Source organism: Pseudophryne corroboree, chromosome 6 (assembly GCF_028390025.1).
Source record: "Pseudophryne corroboree isolate aPseCor3 chromosome 6, aPseCor3.hap2, whole genome shotgun sequence".
Lineage (NCBI taxonomy): Eukaryota > Metazoa > Chordata > Amphibia > Anura > Myobatrachidae > Pseudophryne > Pseudophryne corroboree.
This window is the reverse complement of record NC_086449.1, coordinates 703,249,732-703,267,761: the sequence shown is the minus strand read 5'-3', so window position 1 is coordinate 703,267,761 and position 18,030 is coordinate 703,249,732. Positions and strand designations below refer to the sequence as shown.

Here is an 18,030-nt window from a genome sequence, read left to right as displayed (position 1 = left end):
TCAGCTGTGTGAGCAGTGAGCACTCAGCACAGTCAGATATACATATAGATGATATTATCATGCAGCACACTGAGGCTGAGCACAGATATGGTATGTGACTGTGTATCGTTTTTTTTTAGGCAGAGAACGGATTATATTAAATAATAAATAAAACTGGTGGTGGTCAGTCACTAGTAACTATCAGCAAAACTCTGCACTCTGAGTACTCCTAATGCTCTCCAAAATTACAAAGTAATCAACTCAAGTGTCTCTATCTATTCTAACGGAGAGGACGCCAGCCACGTCCTCTCCCTATCAATCTTAATGCACGTGTGAAAATGGCGGCGACGCGCGGCTCCTTATATAGAATCCGAGTCTCGCGATAGAATACGAGCCTCGCGAGAATCCGACAGCGGGATGATGACGTTCGGGCGCGCTCGGGTTAGCCGAGCAAGGCGGGAAGATCCGAGTCTGCCTCGGACCCGTGTAAAAAGGCTGAAGTTCGGGGGGGTTCGGATTCCGAGGAACCGAACCCGCTCATCTCTAGTTTGCACAGGGATAAGGGACACACACAGGATGGCAGGGTCCCCCTCCCCCATGTGCACAAGCAGTATAGGTGATGTCAGGTTTCTGTGAAGCAGTCTTCCAAAATACACATGTGTTATCATAAGAAGCCATCCAGTAATAACCTTATATAGTCAGTAAAAATGTCACAGGTCCAGGAATTGCATTTACTGGGCTTCTGCTGTCTGTCTGAGGTCTCACAAGTCAGGGGCATTCAAGCATGTCAGAGGAAGTTTAAGGCACAGTGTGCATTTTTTTTGACAAATGTAAACAGCAGTGTATACCAGTACTGATTGAATACATTTGGAAAGTAACAGTTAGTTTGCAGACTGTCCCTCTCAGCATGAGATGCTGCAGGGACATGCTTGGATGCCCCTAGACATGCTTGAATGCCCTAGGCAAATGCCTAGCCTGCCTATAGCTAAGGCCGGCTCTGTGTTGCACCATTGTTTCAACAAATTAGAAAAACAACAATGTCATGTAAATCTATTTATTATGGGTTAAAGGATGTGATTTTTATAAATGTGTGAAAACACACACACACACACACACACACACACACACACACACACAGACGCACACACCAATCCCTAGCAAATCTGCTTATATACTATATGAGCATTTTGCTGTAAACAAGAAAATATTAGGTAAATGATCTTTAAAATCTTTCATGTCCTTCTCTCTTCTTCTAGGTGTCTTCTTCTATCTCAGCTCCGCTGTCAATCCTTTGATCTACAACCTCCTATCTAGACGCTTTCGCTCTGCATTCAGAAACTTCCTTCCACCACTTTTCAAACACTGGACTCCGAAAATTCCGGTCCAGGTTCTAGTGCCTCAGAAAAGCACCTTGATCTTGGCAGAACGAAAGCGCAAAGACTCAGCTGAAGAAGGCAGTCCTTCCTTTCCCCACCGCACCTCTGTCTGCAGCTCCCACCTCTCCACTGTGTTGTGATATTTCATGGTGGGAACAAAAGGAGACTTTGGACATGTGGGCAGTCAACTGTTGAAGGGATTACTTTAGTTAACTGCAAATACTGAATTTTCTGCCCAGTTAATCGCCAGTGCAGTTATCAGAGAGGTGGCTTAATCAAAGAAAAGTTTATTCATTTCATTGCTAAACTCAATTAAGACACGTTGCTCTGTGTATGCAAATCTTGTTAAGCAACTTGTGTTGTTTTGTTCTTTTAGCTCTGTGACAGTATAGTAGTACAGATGGAGTAATATATGTGCTTTATGATGGTATACTTTTATATGACTGACACTACAGTTAATATTCACAAGACTTGAGTAATGATGCAACTAGAAGCCTAAATCAGAAAGAATCTCTTTGGACGATTATCTGCAGCTAGCAAGATCGGATATCCACCATATAAGGCGCTTCAGCCAATGCATAAAGTTTCCTGTATGTACCAATCCTTTGACAATGATGATCTGTGCTGGGAAATCCATGAAGGCCTCCTCCATATGTGCTTTGGTCAATCCACCTTAGACAGTATTGTTTGCATCCAACCTCTGCAGAAAAACAGCCTAAAGTAGCATCAGTTGAAGTCATCACAAGCCATGAGTCAAGATATTGGATTGCTTTCTGCTAGGTGGAGGTAAATGAGGTTCAGGAGAAAAGAACCCAATTTGGATGGCATTCTCTTAAAAGAGTTACAAAGTCAGGTGATAACATAAATTTTTACCATCTGAGAAGTCATGCTGCATACAATACAAAACACTGGACATGTCTATGAAAATTACAGTATATAGTAATGATGCCTTAGGGTTAATGCAGAGTATCCATTGCATTCCAATTAGTGAATGCTGAGACTGTATCCCAACAACAAGAGGAGAGCTACAGCTTGCAAACCATGCTGGGCCATAACCAGCAATTAAAGTCATATCAGAAGTCTACAGTGAGGCCTCAGAGTATATTTCAAAAAAGTAAAAATGTAGAAAATATGGTGAAAATAACTTTATTGCCCCCAGTTATCACGAAATGATCACCCGCATAAGTGTGTATTGTGGCTTGTTATATGTATGTGCTGTTCAACTTTTGTGCTGCATATGATATTGTGTATTTATTGATGTATGCTTTGTACTGAAGTCTGATATGATAAGGCAGCCATACAGTAGGACTTACATACAGGTTAATTCTAAGTCTTTGCTAGAACATTATCGAAGTAATCCTCGCCCTTACCTTAACTGTGGGGGTCACCACTCTTGTACCCCAATCCTCTGCACTATAGAGGATCATGAATAAAATCTCTACCCCACAAAGGAGATCCTGATCTGGTATGGAACACAAGCAGAACCCTATGTCATCCTCAACTTCTGTTCAAACCACTGTGCCAGTTCACCCAATCTCCAACTTCTGGTCAAGCCACTGGGCCAGATCAACCAATCCCCACTTTCTGCTTAAGCCACTGTACCACTTCAACCAATCCCCAACTTCTGCTCAAGCCACTGTGCCAGTTCAACCAATCCCCGCTTTCTGCTTAGGCCACTGTGCATCTCAACCAATACCCACCTTCTGCTCAAGCCATTGCACTAGTTCAACCAATCCCCTTCTGCTTAAATTACTTTGCCAGTTCAACTAATCCCCACCTTCTGCTCAAGCCACTGTGCCAGTTCAGCTGGTCAACACAGGGGTACTACTGCAAAAAATATTGGTGTTGGGACTTGCAGTATGCCATTTAGTGGTCCCAACCAATGTCTTGGAGAGTTGACAGGACTGTCATAGTTTGTGTTAATCAAATTTCCTGGTACCGCTTTACATGCAGTGGTTGGGGTTTTAGTTCATGTAAGGAAGAGTTAAGGAATAAGGATTGTATTTCAAAAATTCCCCACACAAAAGATGCATTTATTGTCTAATTCCTGCACAAATCGTTACACCAACAATATTTACCCAAGTAAATATAAACATATACTGTAAACTGCAATTTACTACTGTGGGCTCTATTTGTCAAAGGGCAGTAAGCTTTATTGCCAGCAAAAACGTGAAATGTAACAGGCATTATGAGTTTTTAATAATCCACATTTAAGTTTAAGGGGTTGCAATAACCAAAAATACAACATAAAAATATTGAAAATATATTCCTTCTTCCAGGCTAAACAGAGACCCACAGCAGAAAAAAAAACAGTGTCTCATATTAAATTTTTTGTCTGTTTTCAAGTTTTTGTTTTCTAGTACAGTATAACGGGTCACCTAAGTTCCTGCCTGCCAATACGCCCTCTGCTCTGTCCAGCCCAGCATCCTCACCTAGCACCATTCCTGCCTCCTAATACCTAATACCCCACCCTGACCCCACCCACCTCCCATCACTTCATCCCGCCCCTCCACTAACACGATACTTATACTTGTGGCGGGTCCTCATTTCCTAATTCAGGGGGTTATTTAGATGTGGTTGGAGTTACTGTTCATTCAGCAAAGTACTAATTATTAGTACTTTGTGCATATGCAGGACCCCTTCTGCGCATGTGGAAACGGGTCCTGCACAATGGACACACTACGGCATCAGACTGTCAGTGATTGAGATTCTGATATTATTTGGGGGCAAGGAGGGGGCTGCGACGACCTCCATTTCTCCAAATGGAGGCATGACGCCGCAGTTTAGGGGAAAGGAAGAGGCCATGGATCTCCACGGTTGCTGGGAGATTTCCTGGCCTCTGCAAGGAGCGGCTTGGACATCACCATGGGTGTCGCAAGCCGCCCTATGTTTAGTGAGTGATCTGATGCTGCATCCTAGGATGTAGGTCAGATCAGAGCCGTAACTACGTGTGTGCCAGGTGTGCCTGGCACACAGCGCAGTTGCCTTGAGGGCGCAACGGCCAGCGGCTTGTAATGCATCAAATTGACGCATTACAAGCCGCCTGCGCTGCGTGCGCTGTGCTGGAGGAGAAGAGGAGAGCAGCAGCGCCGGAGGCAGGGGAGGAGGAGGAGGGAGGGGGACTGGTGCCGCAGCAGCGATATGTACTTGGTAGCGGCGCCGCTGCAGCAGTCCCTCTCCTTCCGCATTGGCTGCCTGGCGCTGCTGTGAATGCTGGGAGGCGCTTCCCTCATCCCAGCATTCACAGCGGCGTCGGGCAGCCAATGCGGAAGGAGAGGGACAGCTGCAGAGGCGCCACCACCAATTACACTGCGCCGCTGCGGCTCCAGTCCCCCTCCCTCCTCCTCCTTCTTCCCTGCCTGGGATCTGCTGCATGAAGCCTGCACCGAGGAGCCTGAGCCAGCGGGGAGAGAAGGTATCTATCTATCTATCTATTCTGTCTGCCGCAATGTGTAAAAAGGGGGACTGGCTGCCGTAGTGTGTAAAAAGGGGGACGCTGTCTGCCGTAATGTGTTAAAAAGGGGGACACTGTCTGCTGTAATGTGTACAAAAGGGAGGCGCTGTCTGCCGTAATGTGTAAAAAGGGCACAATGTCTGCGGTAATGTGTAAAAAGGGGGACGCTGTCTGCCGTAATGTGTAAAAGGGGAGATGCTGTCTGCCGTAATGTGTAAAAAGGGCATGCTGTCTGCCTTAATGTGTAAAAAGGGGGACGCTGTCTGCCGTAATGTGTAAAAAGGGCACGCTGTCTACCGTAATGTGTAAAAAGGGGGACGCTGTCTGCCGTAATGTGTAAAAAGTGGGACGCTGTCTGCCGTAATGTGTAAAAAGGGCGCGCTGTCTGCCGTAATGTGTAAAAAGGGGACGCTGTCTGCCGTAATGTGTATAAAGGGGGACGCTGTCTGCTGTAATGTGTAAAAAGGGCACGCTGTCTGCCGTAATGTGTAAAAAGGGCACGCTGTCTGCCGTAATGTATAAAAAGGGGGCCTGGCTGCCGTAATGTGTAAAAAGGGGGCGCTGTCTGCCGTAATGTGTAAAAAGGGGATCGCTGTCTGCCGTAATGTGTAAAAAGGGCACGCTGTCTGCCGTAATTTGTAAAAAGGGACGCTGTCTGCTGTAATGTGTAAAAAAGGGTACGCTGTCTGCCGTAATGTGTAAAAAAGGGGGATGCTGTCTGCCGTAATGTGTAAAAAGGGCATGCTGTCTGCCTTAATGTGTAAAAAGGGGGACGCTGTCTGCCGTAATGTGTAAAAAGGGCACGCTGTCTGCCGTAATGTGTAAAAAGGGGGACGCTGTCTGCCGTAATGTGTAAAAAGGGGGACGTTGTCTGCCGCAATGTGTAAAAAGGGGGACTTTGTCTGCCGCAATGTGTAAAAAGGGAACGCTGTCTGCCGTAATGTGTAAAAAGGGGACGCTGTCTGCCGTAATGTGTAAAAAGGGGATGGTGTCTGTCGTAATGTGTAAAAAGGGCACACTGTCTGCCGTAATGTGTAAAAAGGGGGACGCTGTCTGCCGTAATGTGTATAAAGGGGGACGCTGTCTGCGGTAATGTGTATAAAGGGGGACGCTGTCTGCGGTAATGTGTAAAAAGGGGACGCTGTCTGCCGTAATGTATAAAAAGGGGGCCTGGCTGCCGTAATGTATAAAAAGGGGGCCTTGCTGCCGTAATGTGTAAAAAGGGGGCCTGGCTGCCATAATTTGTAAAAGGGGGTGCTGTCTGCCGTAATGTGTACAAAGGGGATCGCTGTCTGCCGTAATGTGTAAAAAGGGCACGTTGTCTGACGTAATTTGTAAAAAGGGGACGCTGTCTGCCGTAATGTGTAAAAAAGGGGACGCTGTCCGCCGTAATGTGTAAAAAGGGGATGCAGTCTGCCGTAATGTGTAAAAAGGGGGCCTGGCTGCCGTAATGTGTAAAAAGGGGGACGCTGTCTGCCGTAATGTGTAAAAAAGGGGACGCTGTCTGCCGTAATGTGTAAAAAAGGGGACGCTGTCTGCCGTAATGTGTAAACAGGGGATGCTGTCTGCCGTAATGTATAAAAATGGGGCCTGGCTGCCGTAATGTGTAAAAAGGGCTCCTGGCTGCTGTAATGTGTAAAAGGGGGACTAGCTGCCGTAATTTGTAAAAGGGGGCTCTACTTGGTGTAGTGGTGCTACTGTGCGGCGTCATTTGAATAATGGAGACTACTGTGCACCGTAGTATGAATTGGTATTATTTTGTGGCCACACCCCTTCCCCATGAAGCCATGGCCCCTATATATTTTTGGCGCACCTATGGGGGGCGCCAATGCCGTTTCTTGCACACAGTGCTAAAATGCCTAGTTACGGCACTGGGTCAGTTCACTACTGCAGCAGAAGTTGTCTGCTTGTCATAGATGCCTCCTGCTGCATCAACATACAGCGCTATCACTGCTGCTTCCAAGGAAGTGATAGCAACTCCAACCACATCTGAATGACCCTTCTGTCCGTGTCTGCCTTACAGTGGGAGTCATTGGGGTGCACACCCAGGCTTCCACTGTGCACTCATTAAGAAGATAAGACAAACCTTAAATAATTATAATGTAGATATTTAATTAGTGAAACCAAGCTTTTAGCTTCATGCATGGGCCTGGTCCCTTGCACATGTTGGCGAAGTTGAACAGCTGCCTACAGTATATTGACTTAAGTTACTCTCATCACTCTAGATAGTTTTTGTCATGGTAGCTGGTTATTGTCCTCATGCCACAGCAAGAAAATAATAAGTAAGTTATTATCACAGTGATAAAAAGAAAAAAATACATTGTTTGCTGCAGTAATAAAGCTTATTATAATTAGTTGTACATATCTTTAAAAAAATAAAAATAGATGAAATGTCTATATCACAGACAGTTTTCTATACCAATGGCTGTAAATATTGTACATTTTATTGCTAATTTATTTGCACAGCATGTAACATAAAATTGCATGCTATTTATGAAGACATAATTGCAGCTCTGTATTCATTTACAATCCTAAAGTATCTTCTGTATCAGTGATAAGAATACAGATGCAGACACAATTGTTTTTGTACCATGATAAGTCACTTAGGAGGTGATTCAAGTGAGTGTGGTATGGAGGGTAGAGATGAGCGCCGGAAATTTTTCGGGTTTTGTGTTTTGGTTTTGGGTTCGGTTCCGCGGCCGTGTTTTGGGTTCGACCGCGTTTTGGCAAAACCTAACCGAATTTTTTTTGTCGGATTCGGGTGTGTTTTGGATTCGGGTGTTTTTTTCCAAAAAACCTAAAAAACAGCTTAAATCATAGAATTTGGGGGTCATTTTGATCCCAAAGTATTATTAACCTCAAAAACCATCATTTCCACTCATTTTCAGTCTATTCTGAATACCTCACACCTCACAATATTATTTTTAGTCCTAAAATTTGCACCGAGGTCGCTGGATGACTAAGCTAAGCGACCCTAGTGGCCGACACAAACACCTGGCCCATCTAGGAGTGGCACTGCAGTGTCACGCAGGATGTCCCTTCCAAAAAAACCTCCCCAAACAGCACATGACGCAAAGAAAAAAAGAGGCGCAATGAGGTAGCTGTGTGAGTAAGATAAGCGACCCTAGTGGCCGACACAAACACCGGGCCCATCTAGGAGTGGCACTGCAGTGTCACGCAGGATGTCCCTTCCAAAAAACCCTCCCCAAACAGCACATGACGCAAAGAAAAAAAGAGGCGCAATGAGGTAGCTGTGTGAGTAAGATAAGCGACCCTAGTGGCCGACACAAACACCGGGCCCATCTAGGAGTGGCACTGCAGTGTCACGCAGGATGTCCCTTCCAAAAAACCCTCCCCAAACAGCACATGACGCAAAGAAAAAAAGGCGCAATGAGGTAGCTGTGTGAGTAAGATAAGCGACCCTAGTGGCCGACACAAACACCGGGCCCATCTAGGAGTGGCACTGCAGTGTCACGCAGGATGTCCCTTCCAAAAAACCCTCCCCAAACAGCACATGACGCAAAGACAAAAAGAGGCGCAATGAGGTAGCTGTGTGAGTAAGATAAGCGACCCTAGTGGCCGACACAAACACCGGGCCCATCTAGGAGTGGCACTGCAGTGTCACGCAGGATGTCCCTTCCAAAAAACCCTCCCCAAACAGCACATGACGCAAAGAAAAAAAGAGGCGCAATGAGGTAGCTGTGTGAGTAAGATAAGCGACCCTAGTGGCCGACACAAACACCGGGCCCATCTAGGAGTGGCACTGCAGTGTCACGCAGGATGTCCCTTCCAAAAAACCCTCCCCAAACAGCACATGACGCAAAGAAAAAAAGAGGCGCAATGAGGTAGCTGTGTGAGTAAGATAAGCGACCCTAGTGGCCGACACAAACACCGGGCCCATCTAGGAGTGGCACTGCAGTGTCACGCAGGATGTCCCTTCCAAAAAACCCTCCCCAAACAGCACATGACGCAAAGAAAAAAAGAGGCGCAATGAGGTAGCTGTGTGAGTAAGATAAGCGACCCTAGTGGCCGACACAAACACCGGGCCCATCTAGGAGTGGCACTGCAGTGTCACGCAGGATGTCCCTTCCAAAAAACCCTCCCCAAACAGCACATGACGCAAAGAAAAAAAGAGGCGCAATGAGGTAGCTGTGTGAGTAAGATAAGCGACCCTAGTGGCCGACACAAACACCGGGCCCATCTAGGAGTGGCACTGCAGTGTCACGCAGGATGGCCCTTCCAAAAAACACTCCCCAAACAGCACATGACGCAAAGAAAAATTAAAGAAAAAAGAGGTGCAAGATGGAATTGTCCTTGGGCCCTCCCACCCACCCTTATGTTGTATAAACAGGACATGCACACTTTAACCAACCCATCATTTCAGTGACAGGGTCTGCCACACGACTGTGACTGATATGACGGGTTGGTTTGGACCCCCACCAAAAAAGAAGCAATTAATCTCTCCTTGCACAAACTGGCTCTACAGAGGCAAGATGTCCACCTCATCATCATCCTCCGATATATCACCGTGTACATCCCCCTCCTCACAGATTATCAATTTGTCCCCACTGAAATCCACCATCTCAGCTCCCTGTGTACTTTGTGGAGGCAATTGCTGCTGGTCAATGTCTCCGCGGAGGAATTGATTATAATTCATTTTAATGAACATCATCTTCTCCACATTTTCTGGATGTAACCTCGTACGCCGATTGCTGACAAGGTGAGCGGCGGCACTAAACACTCTTTCGGAGTACACACTTGTGGGAGGGCAACTTAGGTAGAATAAAGCCAGTTTGTGCAAGGGCCTCCAAATTGCCTCTTTTTCCTGCCAGTATAAGTACGGACTGTGTGACGTGCCTACTTGGATGCGGTCACTCATATAATCCTCCACCATTCTTTCAATGTTGAGAGAATCATATGCAGTGACAGTAGACGACATGTCCGTAATCGTTGTCAGGTCCTTCAGTCCGGACCAGATGTCAGCATCAGCAGTCGCTCCAGACTGCCCTGCATCACCGCCAGCGGGTGGGCTCGGAATTCTGAGCCTTTTCCTCGCACCCCCAGTTGCGGGAGAATGTGAAGGAGGAGATGTTGACAGGTCGCGTTCCGCTTGACTTGACAATTTTCTCACCAGCAGGTCTTTCAACCCCAGCAGACTTGTGTCTGCCGGAAAGAGAGATCCAAGGTAGGCTTTAAATCTAGGATCGAGCACGGTGGCCAAAATGTAGTGCTCTGATTTCAACAGATTGACCACCCGTGAATCCTTGTTAAGCGAATTAAGGGCTCCATCCACAAGTCCCACATGCCTAGCGGATTCGCTCCGTGTTAGCTCCTCCTTCAATGTCTCCAGCTTCTTCTGCAAAAGCCTGATGAGGGGAATGACCTGACTCAGGCTGGCAGTGTCTGAACTGACTTCACGTGTGGCAAGTTCAAAGGGCATCATAACCTTGCACAACGTTGAAATCATTCTCCACTGCGCTTGAGACAGGTGCATTCCACCTCCTATATCGTGCTCAATTGTATAGGCTTGAATGGCCTTTTGCTGCTCCTCCAACCTCTGAAGCATATAGAGGGTTGAATTCCACCTCGTTACCACTTCTTGCTTCAGATGATGGCAGGGCAGGTTCAGTAGTTTTTGGTGGTGCTCCAGTCTTCTGTACGTGGTGCCTGTACGCCGAAAGTGTCCCGCAATTCTTCTGGCCACCGACAGCATCTCTTGCACGCCCCTGTCGTTTTTTAAAAAATTCTGCACCACCAAATTCAAGGTATGTGCAAAACATGGGACGTGCTGGAATTTGCCCATATTTAATGCACACACAATATTTCTGGCGTTGTCCGATGCCACAAATCCACAGGAGAGTCCAATTGGGGTAAGCCATTCCGCGATGATCTTCCTCAGTTGCCGTAAGAGGTTTTCAGCTGTGTGCGTATTCTGGAAACCGGTGATACAAAGCGTAGCCTGCCTAGGAAAGAGTTGGCGTTTGCGAGATGCTGCTACTGGTGCCGCCGCTGCTGTTCTTGCGGCGGGAGTCCATACATCTACCCAGTGGGCTGTCACAGTCATATAGTCCTGACCCTGCCCTGCTCCACTTGTCCACATGTCCGTGGTTAAGTGAACATTGGGTACAACTGCATTTTTTAGGACACTGGTGAGTCTTTTTCTGACGTCCGTGTACATTCTCGGTATCGCCTGCCTAGAGAAGTGGAACCTAGATGGTATTTGGTAACGGGGGCACACTGCCTCAATAAATTGTCTAGTTCCCTGTGAACTAACGGCGGATACCGGACGCACGTCTAACACCAACATAGTTGTCAAGGCCTCAGTTATCCGCTTTGCAGCAGGATGACTGCTGTGATATTTCATCTTCCTCGCAAAGGACTGTTGAACAGTCAATTGCTTACTGGAAGTAGTACAAGTGGGCTTACGACTTCCCCTCTGGGATGACCATCGACTCCCAGCAGCAACAACAGCAGCGCTAGCAGCAGTAGGCGTTACACGCAAGGATGCATCGGAGGAATCCCAGGCAGGAGAGGAATCATCAGAATTGCCAGTGACATGGCCTGCAGGACTATTGGCATTCCTGGGGAAGGAGGAAATTGACACTGAGGGAGTTGGTGGGGTGGTTTGCGTGAGCTTGGTTACAAGAGGAAGGGATTTACTGGTCAGTGGACTGCTTCCGCTGTCGCCCAAAGTTTTTGAACTTGTCACTGACTTATTATGAATGCGCTGCAGGTGACGTATAAGGGAGGATGTTCCGAGGTGGTTAACGTCCTTACCCCTACTTATTACAGCTTGACAAAGGCAACACACGGCTTGACACCTGTTGTCCGCATTTCTGTTGAAATACTTCCACACCGAAGAGCTGATTTTTTTGGTATTTTCACCAGGCATGTCAACGGCCATATTCCTCCCACGGACAACAGGTGTCTCCCCGGGTGCCTGACTTAAACAAACCACCTCACCATCAGAATCCTCCTGGTCAATTTCCTCCCCAGCGCCAGCAACACCCATATCCTCCTCATCCTGGTGTACTTCAACACTGACATCTTCAATCTGACTATCAGGAACTGGACTGCGGGTGCTCCTTCCAGCACTTGCAGGGGGCGTGCAAATGGTGGAAGGCGCATGCTCTTCACGTCCAGTGTTGGGAAGGTCAGGCATCGCAACCGACACAATTGGACTCTCCTTGTGGATTTGGGATTTCGAAGAACGCACAGTTCTTTGCGGTGCTACTGCTTTTGCCAGCTTGAGTCTTTTCATTTTTCTAGCGAGAGGCTGAGTGCTTCCATCCTCATGTGAAGCTGAACCACTAGCCATGAACATAGGCCAGGGCCTCAGCCGTTCCTTGCCACTCCGTGTGGTAAATGGCATATTGGCAAGTTTACGCTTCTCCTCCGACAATTTTATTTTAGGTTTTGGAGTCCTTTTTTTACTGATATTTGGTGTTTTGGATTTGACATGCTCTGTACTATGACATTGGGCATCGGCCTTGGCAGACTACGTTGCTGGCATTTCATCGTCTCGGCCATGACTAGTGGCAGCAGCTTCAGCACGAGGTGGAAGTGGATCTTGATCTTTCCCTAATTTTGGAACCTCAACATTTTTGTTCTCCATATTTTAATAGGCACAACTAAAAACTAAAAGGCACCTCAGGTAAACAATGGAGATGGATGGATACTAGTATACAATTATGGATGGACTGCCGAGTGCCGACACAGAGGTAGCTACAGCCGTGGACTACCGTACTGTGTCTGCTGCTAATATAGACTGGATGATAATGAGATGTAGTATGTATAAAGAAGAAAGAAAAAAAAAACACGGGTAGGTGGTATACAATTATGGATGGACTGCCGAGTGCCGACACAGAGGTAGCTACAGCCGTGGACTACCGTACTGTGTCTGCTGCTAATATAGACTGGTTGATAATGAGATGTAGTATGTATAAAGAAGAAAGAAAAAAAAAACCACGGGTAGGTGGTATACAATTATGGATGGACTGCCGAGTGCCGACACAGAGGTAGCTACAGCCGTGGACTACCGTACTGTGTCTGCTGCTAATATAGACTGGATGATAATGAGATGTAGTATGTATAAAGAAGAAAGAAAAAAAACCACGGGTAGGTGGTATACAATTATGGATGGACTGCCGAGTGCCGACACAGAGGTAGCTACAGCCGTGGACTACCGTACTGTGTCTGTGCTAATATAGACTGGATGATAATGAGATGTAGTATGTATAAAGAAGAAAGAAAAAAAAACCACGGGTAGGTGGTATACAATTATGGATGGACTGCCGAGTGCCGACACAGAGGTAGCTACAGCCGTGGACTACCGTACTGTGTCTGCTGCTAATATAGACTGGATGATAATGAGATGTAGTATGTATAAAGAAGAAAGAAAAAAAAACCACGGGTAGGTGGTATACAATTATGGATGGACTGCCGAGTGCCGACACAGAGGTAGCTACAGCCGTGGACTACCGTACTGTGTCTGCTGCTAATATAGACTGGTTGATAATGAGATGTAGTATGTATAAAGAAGAAAGAAAAAAAAAACCCGGGTAGGTGGTATACAATTATGGATGGACTGCCGAGTGCCGACACAGAGGTAGCTACAGCCGTGGACTACCGTACTGTGTCTGCTGCTAATATAGACTGGATGATAATGAGATGTAGTATGTATAAAGAAGAAAGAAAAAAAAAACCACGGGTAGGTGGTGGTATACAATTATGGATGGACTGCCGAGTGCCGACACAGAGATAGCTACAGCCGTGGACTACCGTACTGTACTGTGTCTGCTGCTAATATAGACTGGATGATAATGAGATGTAGTATGTATAAAGAAGAAAGAAAAAAAAAAACACGGGTAGGTGGTATACAATTATGGATGGACTGCCGAGTGCCGACACAGAGGTAGCTACAGCCGTGAACTACCGTACTGTGTCTGCTGCTAGTATAGACTGGATGATAAATAATGATATAAAAAATATATATATATCACTACTGCAGCCGGACAGGTATATATTATATAATGACGGACCTGCTGGACACTGTCTGTCAGCAGAATGAGTTTTTTATAGAATAAAAAAACACCACACAAGTCACACGACGAGTGTTTAACTTTTTCAGGCAGACAATCACAATATACTGGTGGTCAGTGTGGTCAGGTCACTGGTCAGTCACACTGGCAGTGGCACTCTGGCAGCAAAAGTGTGCACTGTTTAATATGTACTCCTGGCTCCTGCTATAACCTATAACTGCTCCCCAGTCTCCCCCACAATTAAGCTGTGTGAGCACAGTCAGATATTATACATAGATGATGCAGCACACTGGGCTGAGCACAGATATGGTATGTGACTGAGTCACTGTGTATCGTTTTTTTCAGGCAGAGAACGGATTATATTAAATAATAATAAAACTGCACTGGTGGTCTCACTGGTCAGTCACTAGTATAACTAACTAACTACTATCAGCAAAATTCTGCACTCTCTGAGTACTCCTCCTAAGCTCCAGTAAATGAAGTGTCTCACTCTCACTCTCCTATCTATTTCTAAACGGAGAGGATGCCAGCCACGTCCTCTCCCTATCAATCTCAATGCACGTGTGAAAATGGCGGCGACGCGCGGCTCCTTATATAGAATCCGAGTCTCGCGATAGAATCCGAGCCTCGCGAGAATCCGACAGCGTGATGATGACGTTCGGGCGCGCTCGGGTTAACCGAGCAAGGCGGGAAGATCCGAGTCGCTCGGACCCGTGTAAAAAAACATGAAGTTCGGGCGGGTTCGGATTCAGAGGAACCGAACCCGCTCATCTCTAATGGAGGGTCGACATGAGTTTGTTCTTTTTTATTTGTATCGTTGTCTCCGTACAGTGACCGGGAACCCCAATTAGTGCACCACGTCCCCTCCCATGGTTCGCTTCTCTCGCCATGCTTTGGGCAAGGATACCGTTCCCAATTGTAGTCCACGTGGATCGTAAAGTATGAAAAAGTTAAAAAAATGAAAAAAATTTGGAAAACTAATGTCGACCTTTAGTCATGTCGACCTAGAACATGTCGACATAGAGTCCCTGTCGACCTACTTACTGTCAACCTAGGCACTGTCAACCTAAGTCTTGTCGACCTAGAGACCGGATACCGATACAAGTAAATGCAAGGATCGCCCTGTGAGGGTATCCGGTTGATAGATAGTGTCTAGTTAGACAGTCAATAGATAGACACCATATGTTAGACAGACATTAGGTCGACAGGGTCAAAAGGTCGACATGAAAAAGGTAGACAGTACAAAAGGTCAACAGGGTCAAAAGGTCAACATGAAAATGGTTGACATAAAAAAGATAGACAAATGGTTTTTTTTTAAATTTAACATGTTTTTGGACTATTTCATACCTTCTCTATCCATGTCGGCATAGAGTTGGTTATAAAGCTTGTGGCGAGCACAGCGAGTCACCGAGCCTGAAGCATGGTGAGCGAAGCGAGCCCCACGAGGGTATGTCTTTTTACAATTGGGGGTCCCAGATGACAAAACTATCCACACAAACCAAAAAAATGCAAAAAACATAGTGTCTACCTTTTTTATGTCGACCATTTTCATGTCGACCTTTTGACCCTGTCGACCTTCTGACCCTGTTGACCTTTTGTACTGTCTACCTTTTTCATGTCAACCTTTTGACCCTGTCGACCTTTTGATCCTGTCGACTTAATGTCTGTCTAACATATGGTGTCTATCTATTGACTGTCTAACTAGACACTGTCTATCTTTTATACCACACTCCCTGTGGAAATGAGTTGTAATGTGGCGTTCTCACCTGCACAAGGATTAGTGATGGTAGTGCTGAAACAGAGAGCCAGTGCCCCATGTGCCAACCCTGCCCCTAAACCTGTGACACTATTATGTCACATCTAGGGGGGCGGGGCACCACCTCTGGGAAGTAGAGCACAGGCTGCAGCAACACTACTGAGTGCAGGATGCTGTTCCAGGAACCATGCATGTGCCATGGGGCAACAATGATGCCACCCCCAGGGCCCCGTGCAACGGCACCGCTCACACACCCCTAGTTAGAGCTCAGGTGGTGTGTAAACAGAAATGCCAGCTAAACACAGGTTCATGCAGGTGAGAACTGGTGACGATGACAAGTAGCAAACCAGCTGTACAGATAGGAAGTGGGCACACTGCTAGCTTCATACAGTACAACTGCATATGGGTGAATATATACATTTATTATTTCCATGCATGCCATTCGGAAGCACATATGAATGCTTTCCGTCCAATTCAGTATCAGCCCAATGTATTACTTTTTTGCATATATAAGTCCCAAAATGCAATTGAAAATATACAAGATACAGGGCTAGATGCATCATCGCTTGAAGAGTGTTAAAATGGAGAGAAAAGTACCAGCCAATCAGCTCCTAACTGCCATGTTACAGGCTGTGTTAAAAAAATGACAGTTAGGTGCTGAATGGCTGGTGCTTTTTTCTCTGCATTTTATCACTCGCCAAGAGATGATGCCCACAGTATGATAAAGGGACCTTGTCAGTCCTTATCTTTTTCCTCGTCTTACTTCCTCAACCCTGCAGTTTTGATTTTTTTTTTCACATAATAATACCTCTAGATATGTAGCTACCAATTGTCCACAAATTCCAGGGGCATTAACAGGTTGCTGTAACAAGAAAAGCCATTTTTTTATGTCTACTGTATCTCCGTATATATCCCCATTATGTTGTCTAACTGCAAGCTATAAAATGTTATCTGCCTTGATGTAATTCCTGCCATATATTTATTAGAGAGGTGCGTCAACCCCGTGTATTGGTTTTGGATATGTATTAACTTCGTGTTTTGGTTTTGGATCTGTATTTTTTTTTTTTATTAATAAAAAATGCTAAAATGACATACTGTAATCTTGGCCTTTTCTTTTTATTCCCACAGTATTATTAACCTCAACAACATTAATTTCTAGTAATGTCCAGTAAATTTTGACCACCTCACAGCTCACATTATTGTTTGCTAACATAGGTGGTCATTCCGAGTTGTTCGCTAGCTAGCAGTTTTTAGCAGCCGTGCAAACGCTATGCCGCCTCCCACTCCCACCGCCTCCCACTCCCACCGCCTCCCACTCCCATATTTTAGCTTAGCAGAAGTGCGAACGAAAGAATCACAGAGCGGCTACATAGTTTTTTTTGTGCAGTTTCAGAGTAGCTCAAAAACCTACTCAGCACTTGCGATCACTTCAGACTGTTCAGTTCCTGCGTTTTTTCTGGCACGACTGCGTTTTTCCGAACGCTCCCTGAAAACGGTCAGTTGCCACCCAGGAATGCCCACTTCATGTCAATCACTGTGCGGCAGCCAGTGTGACTGAAAAGCATCGCTAGACCTTGTGTGAAACTACATCGTTCATTGTAATAGTATGTCGCGCGTGCGCATTGCGCCGCATACGCATGCTCAGAAGTGCCTTTTTTTGCCTCATCGTTGCACAGCGAATGAATGCAGCTAGCGATCAACTCGGAATGACCCCCATAGGCCAAAGGCTGGCTGGTTAAATAAAGCAACAGAGCAGCTCTGTGCATTTACCCCTTATATATTTGTAGATGTTGATCATGTCCCCTCTTAGTCTCCTCATTTCCAATGTAAACATGCCTAACCTTGCAAGCCTTTCCTTGTATTCCAGCGTCTCCATAGTAACATAGTATCTAAGGTTGAAAAAAGACAATTGTCCATCGAGTTCAACCTATTTGTGGTCTCCGATGCATGATGATTTGTCTAAAAGTTTGACTGATGCTGATGTCAGCCGTTGAATTTTATCCCTTTTTATAGTAATTATAGTGCGTGACTATGCACCATAACCCTGGATATCCTTATCCATTAGGAATTTATCTAACCCATTCTTAAAGGTGTTGACAGAGTACGCCATTACAATTCCCTCAGGCAGGGAATTCCAAACACGTATTGTCCTTACCGTGAAAAAGCCTTTACGACGTATTGTGCGGAATCTCCTCACCTCTAACCTGAGCGAGTGTCCACAAGTCCTGTGTGTTGATCTGGCCAAAAACACGTCCCACGCAAGCTCTGTGTATTGTCCCCTTATATATTTGTAGATGTTGATCATGTCCCTTCTTAGTCTCCTCTTTTCCAATGTAAACATGCCTAGTCTTTCAAGCCTTTCCTTGTATTCCATCGTCTCCATGCCCTTAATTAGTTTGGTCGCCCTCCTCTGAACCTTTTCTA

At 45.9% G+C, this 18,030-nt stretch overlaps 1 protein-coding gene across 1 annotated transcript in view; it reads left to right on the top strand.

Annotated features, from left to right (window-relative positions):
- Positions 1–4,443, top strand: part of NMUR2 (neuromedin U receptor 2) — a 125,036-nt gene extending 120,593 nt beyond the window's left edge. The window contains exon 4 of the mRNA XM_063928343.1: positions 1,236–4,443. Coding sequence (XP_063784413.1) covers positions 1,236–1,495 — 260 coding nt within the window. The 3' untranslated portion in view covers positions 1,496–4,443. The remainder of the gene's footprint in view (positions 1–1,235) is intronic.
- Positions 4,444–18,030: the final 13,587 nt, after the last annotated feature.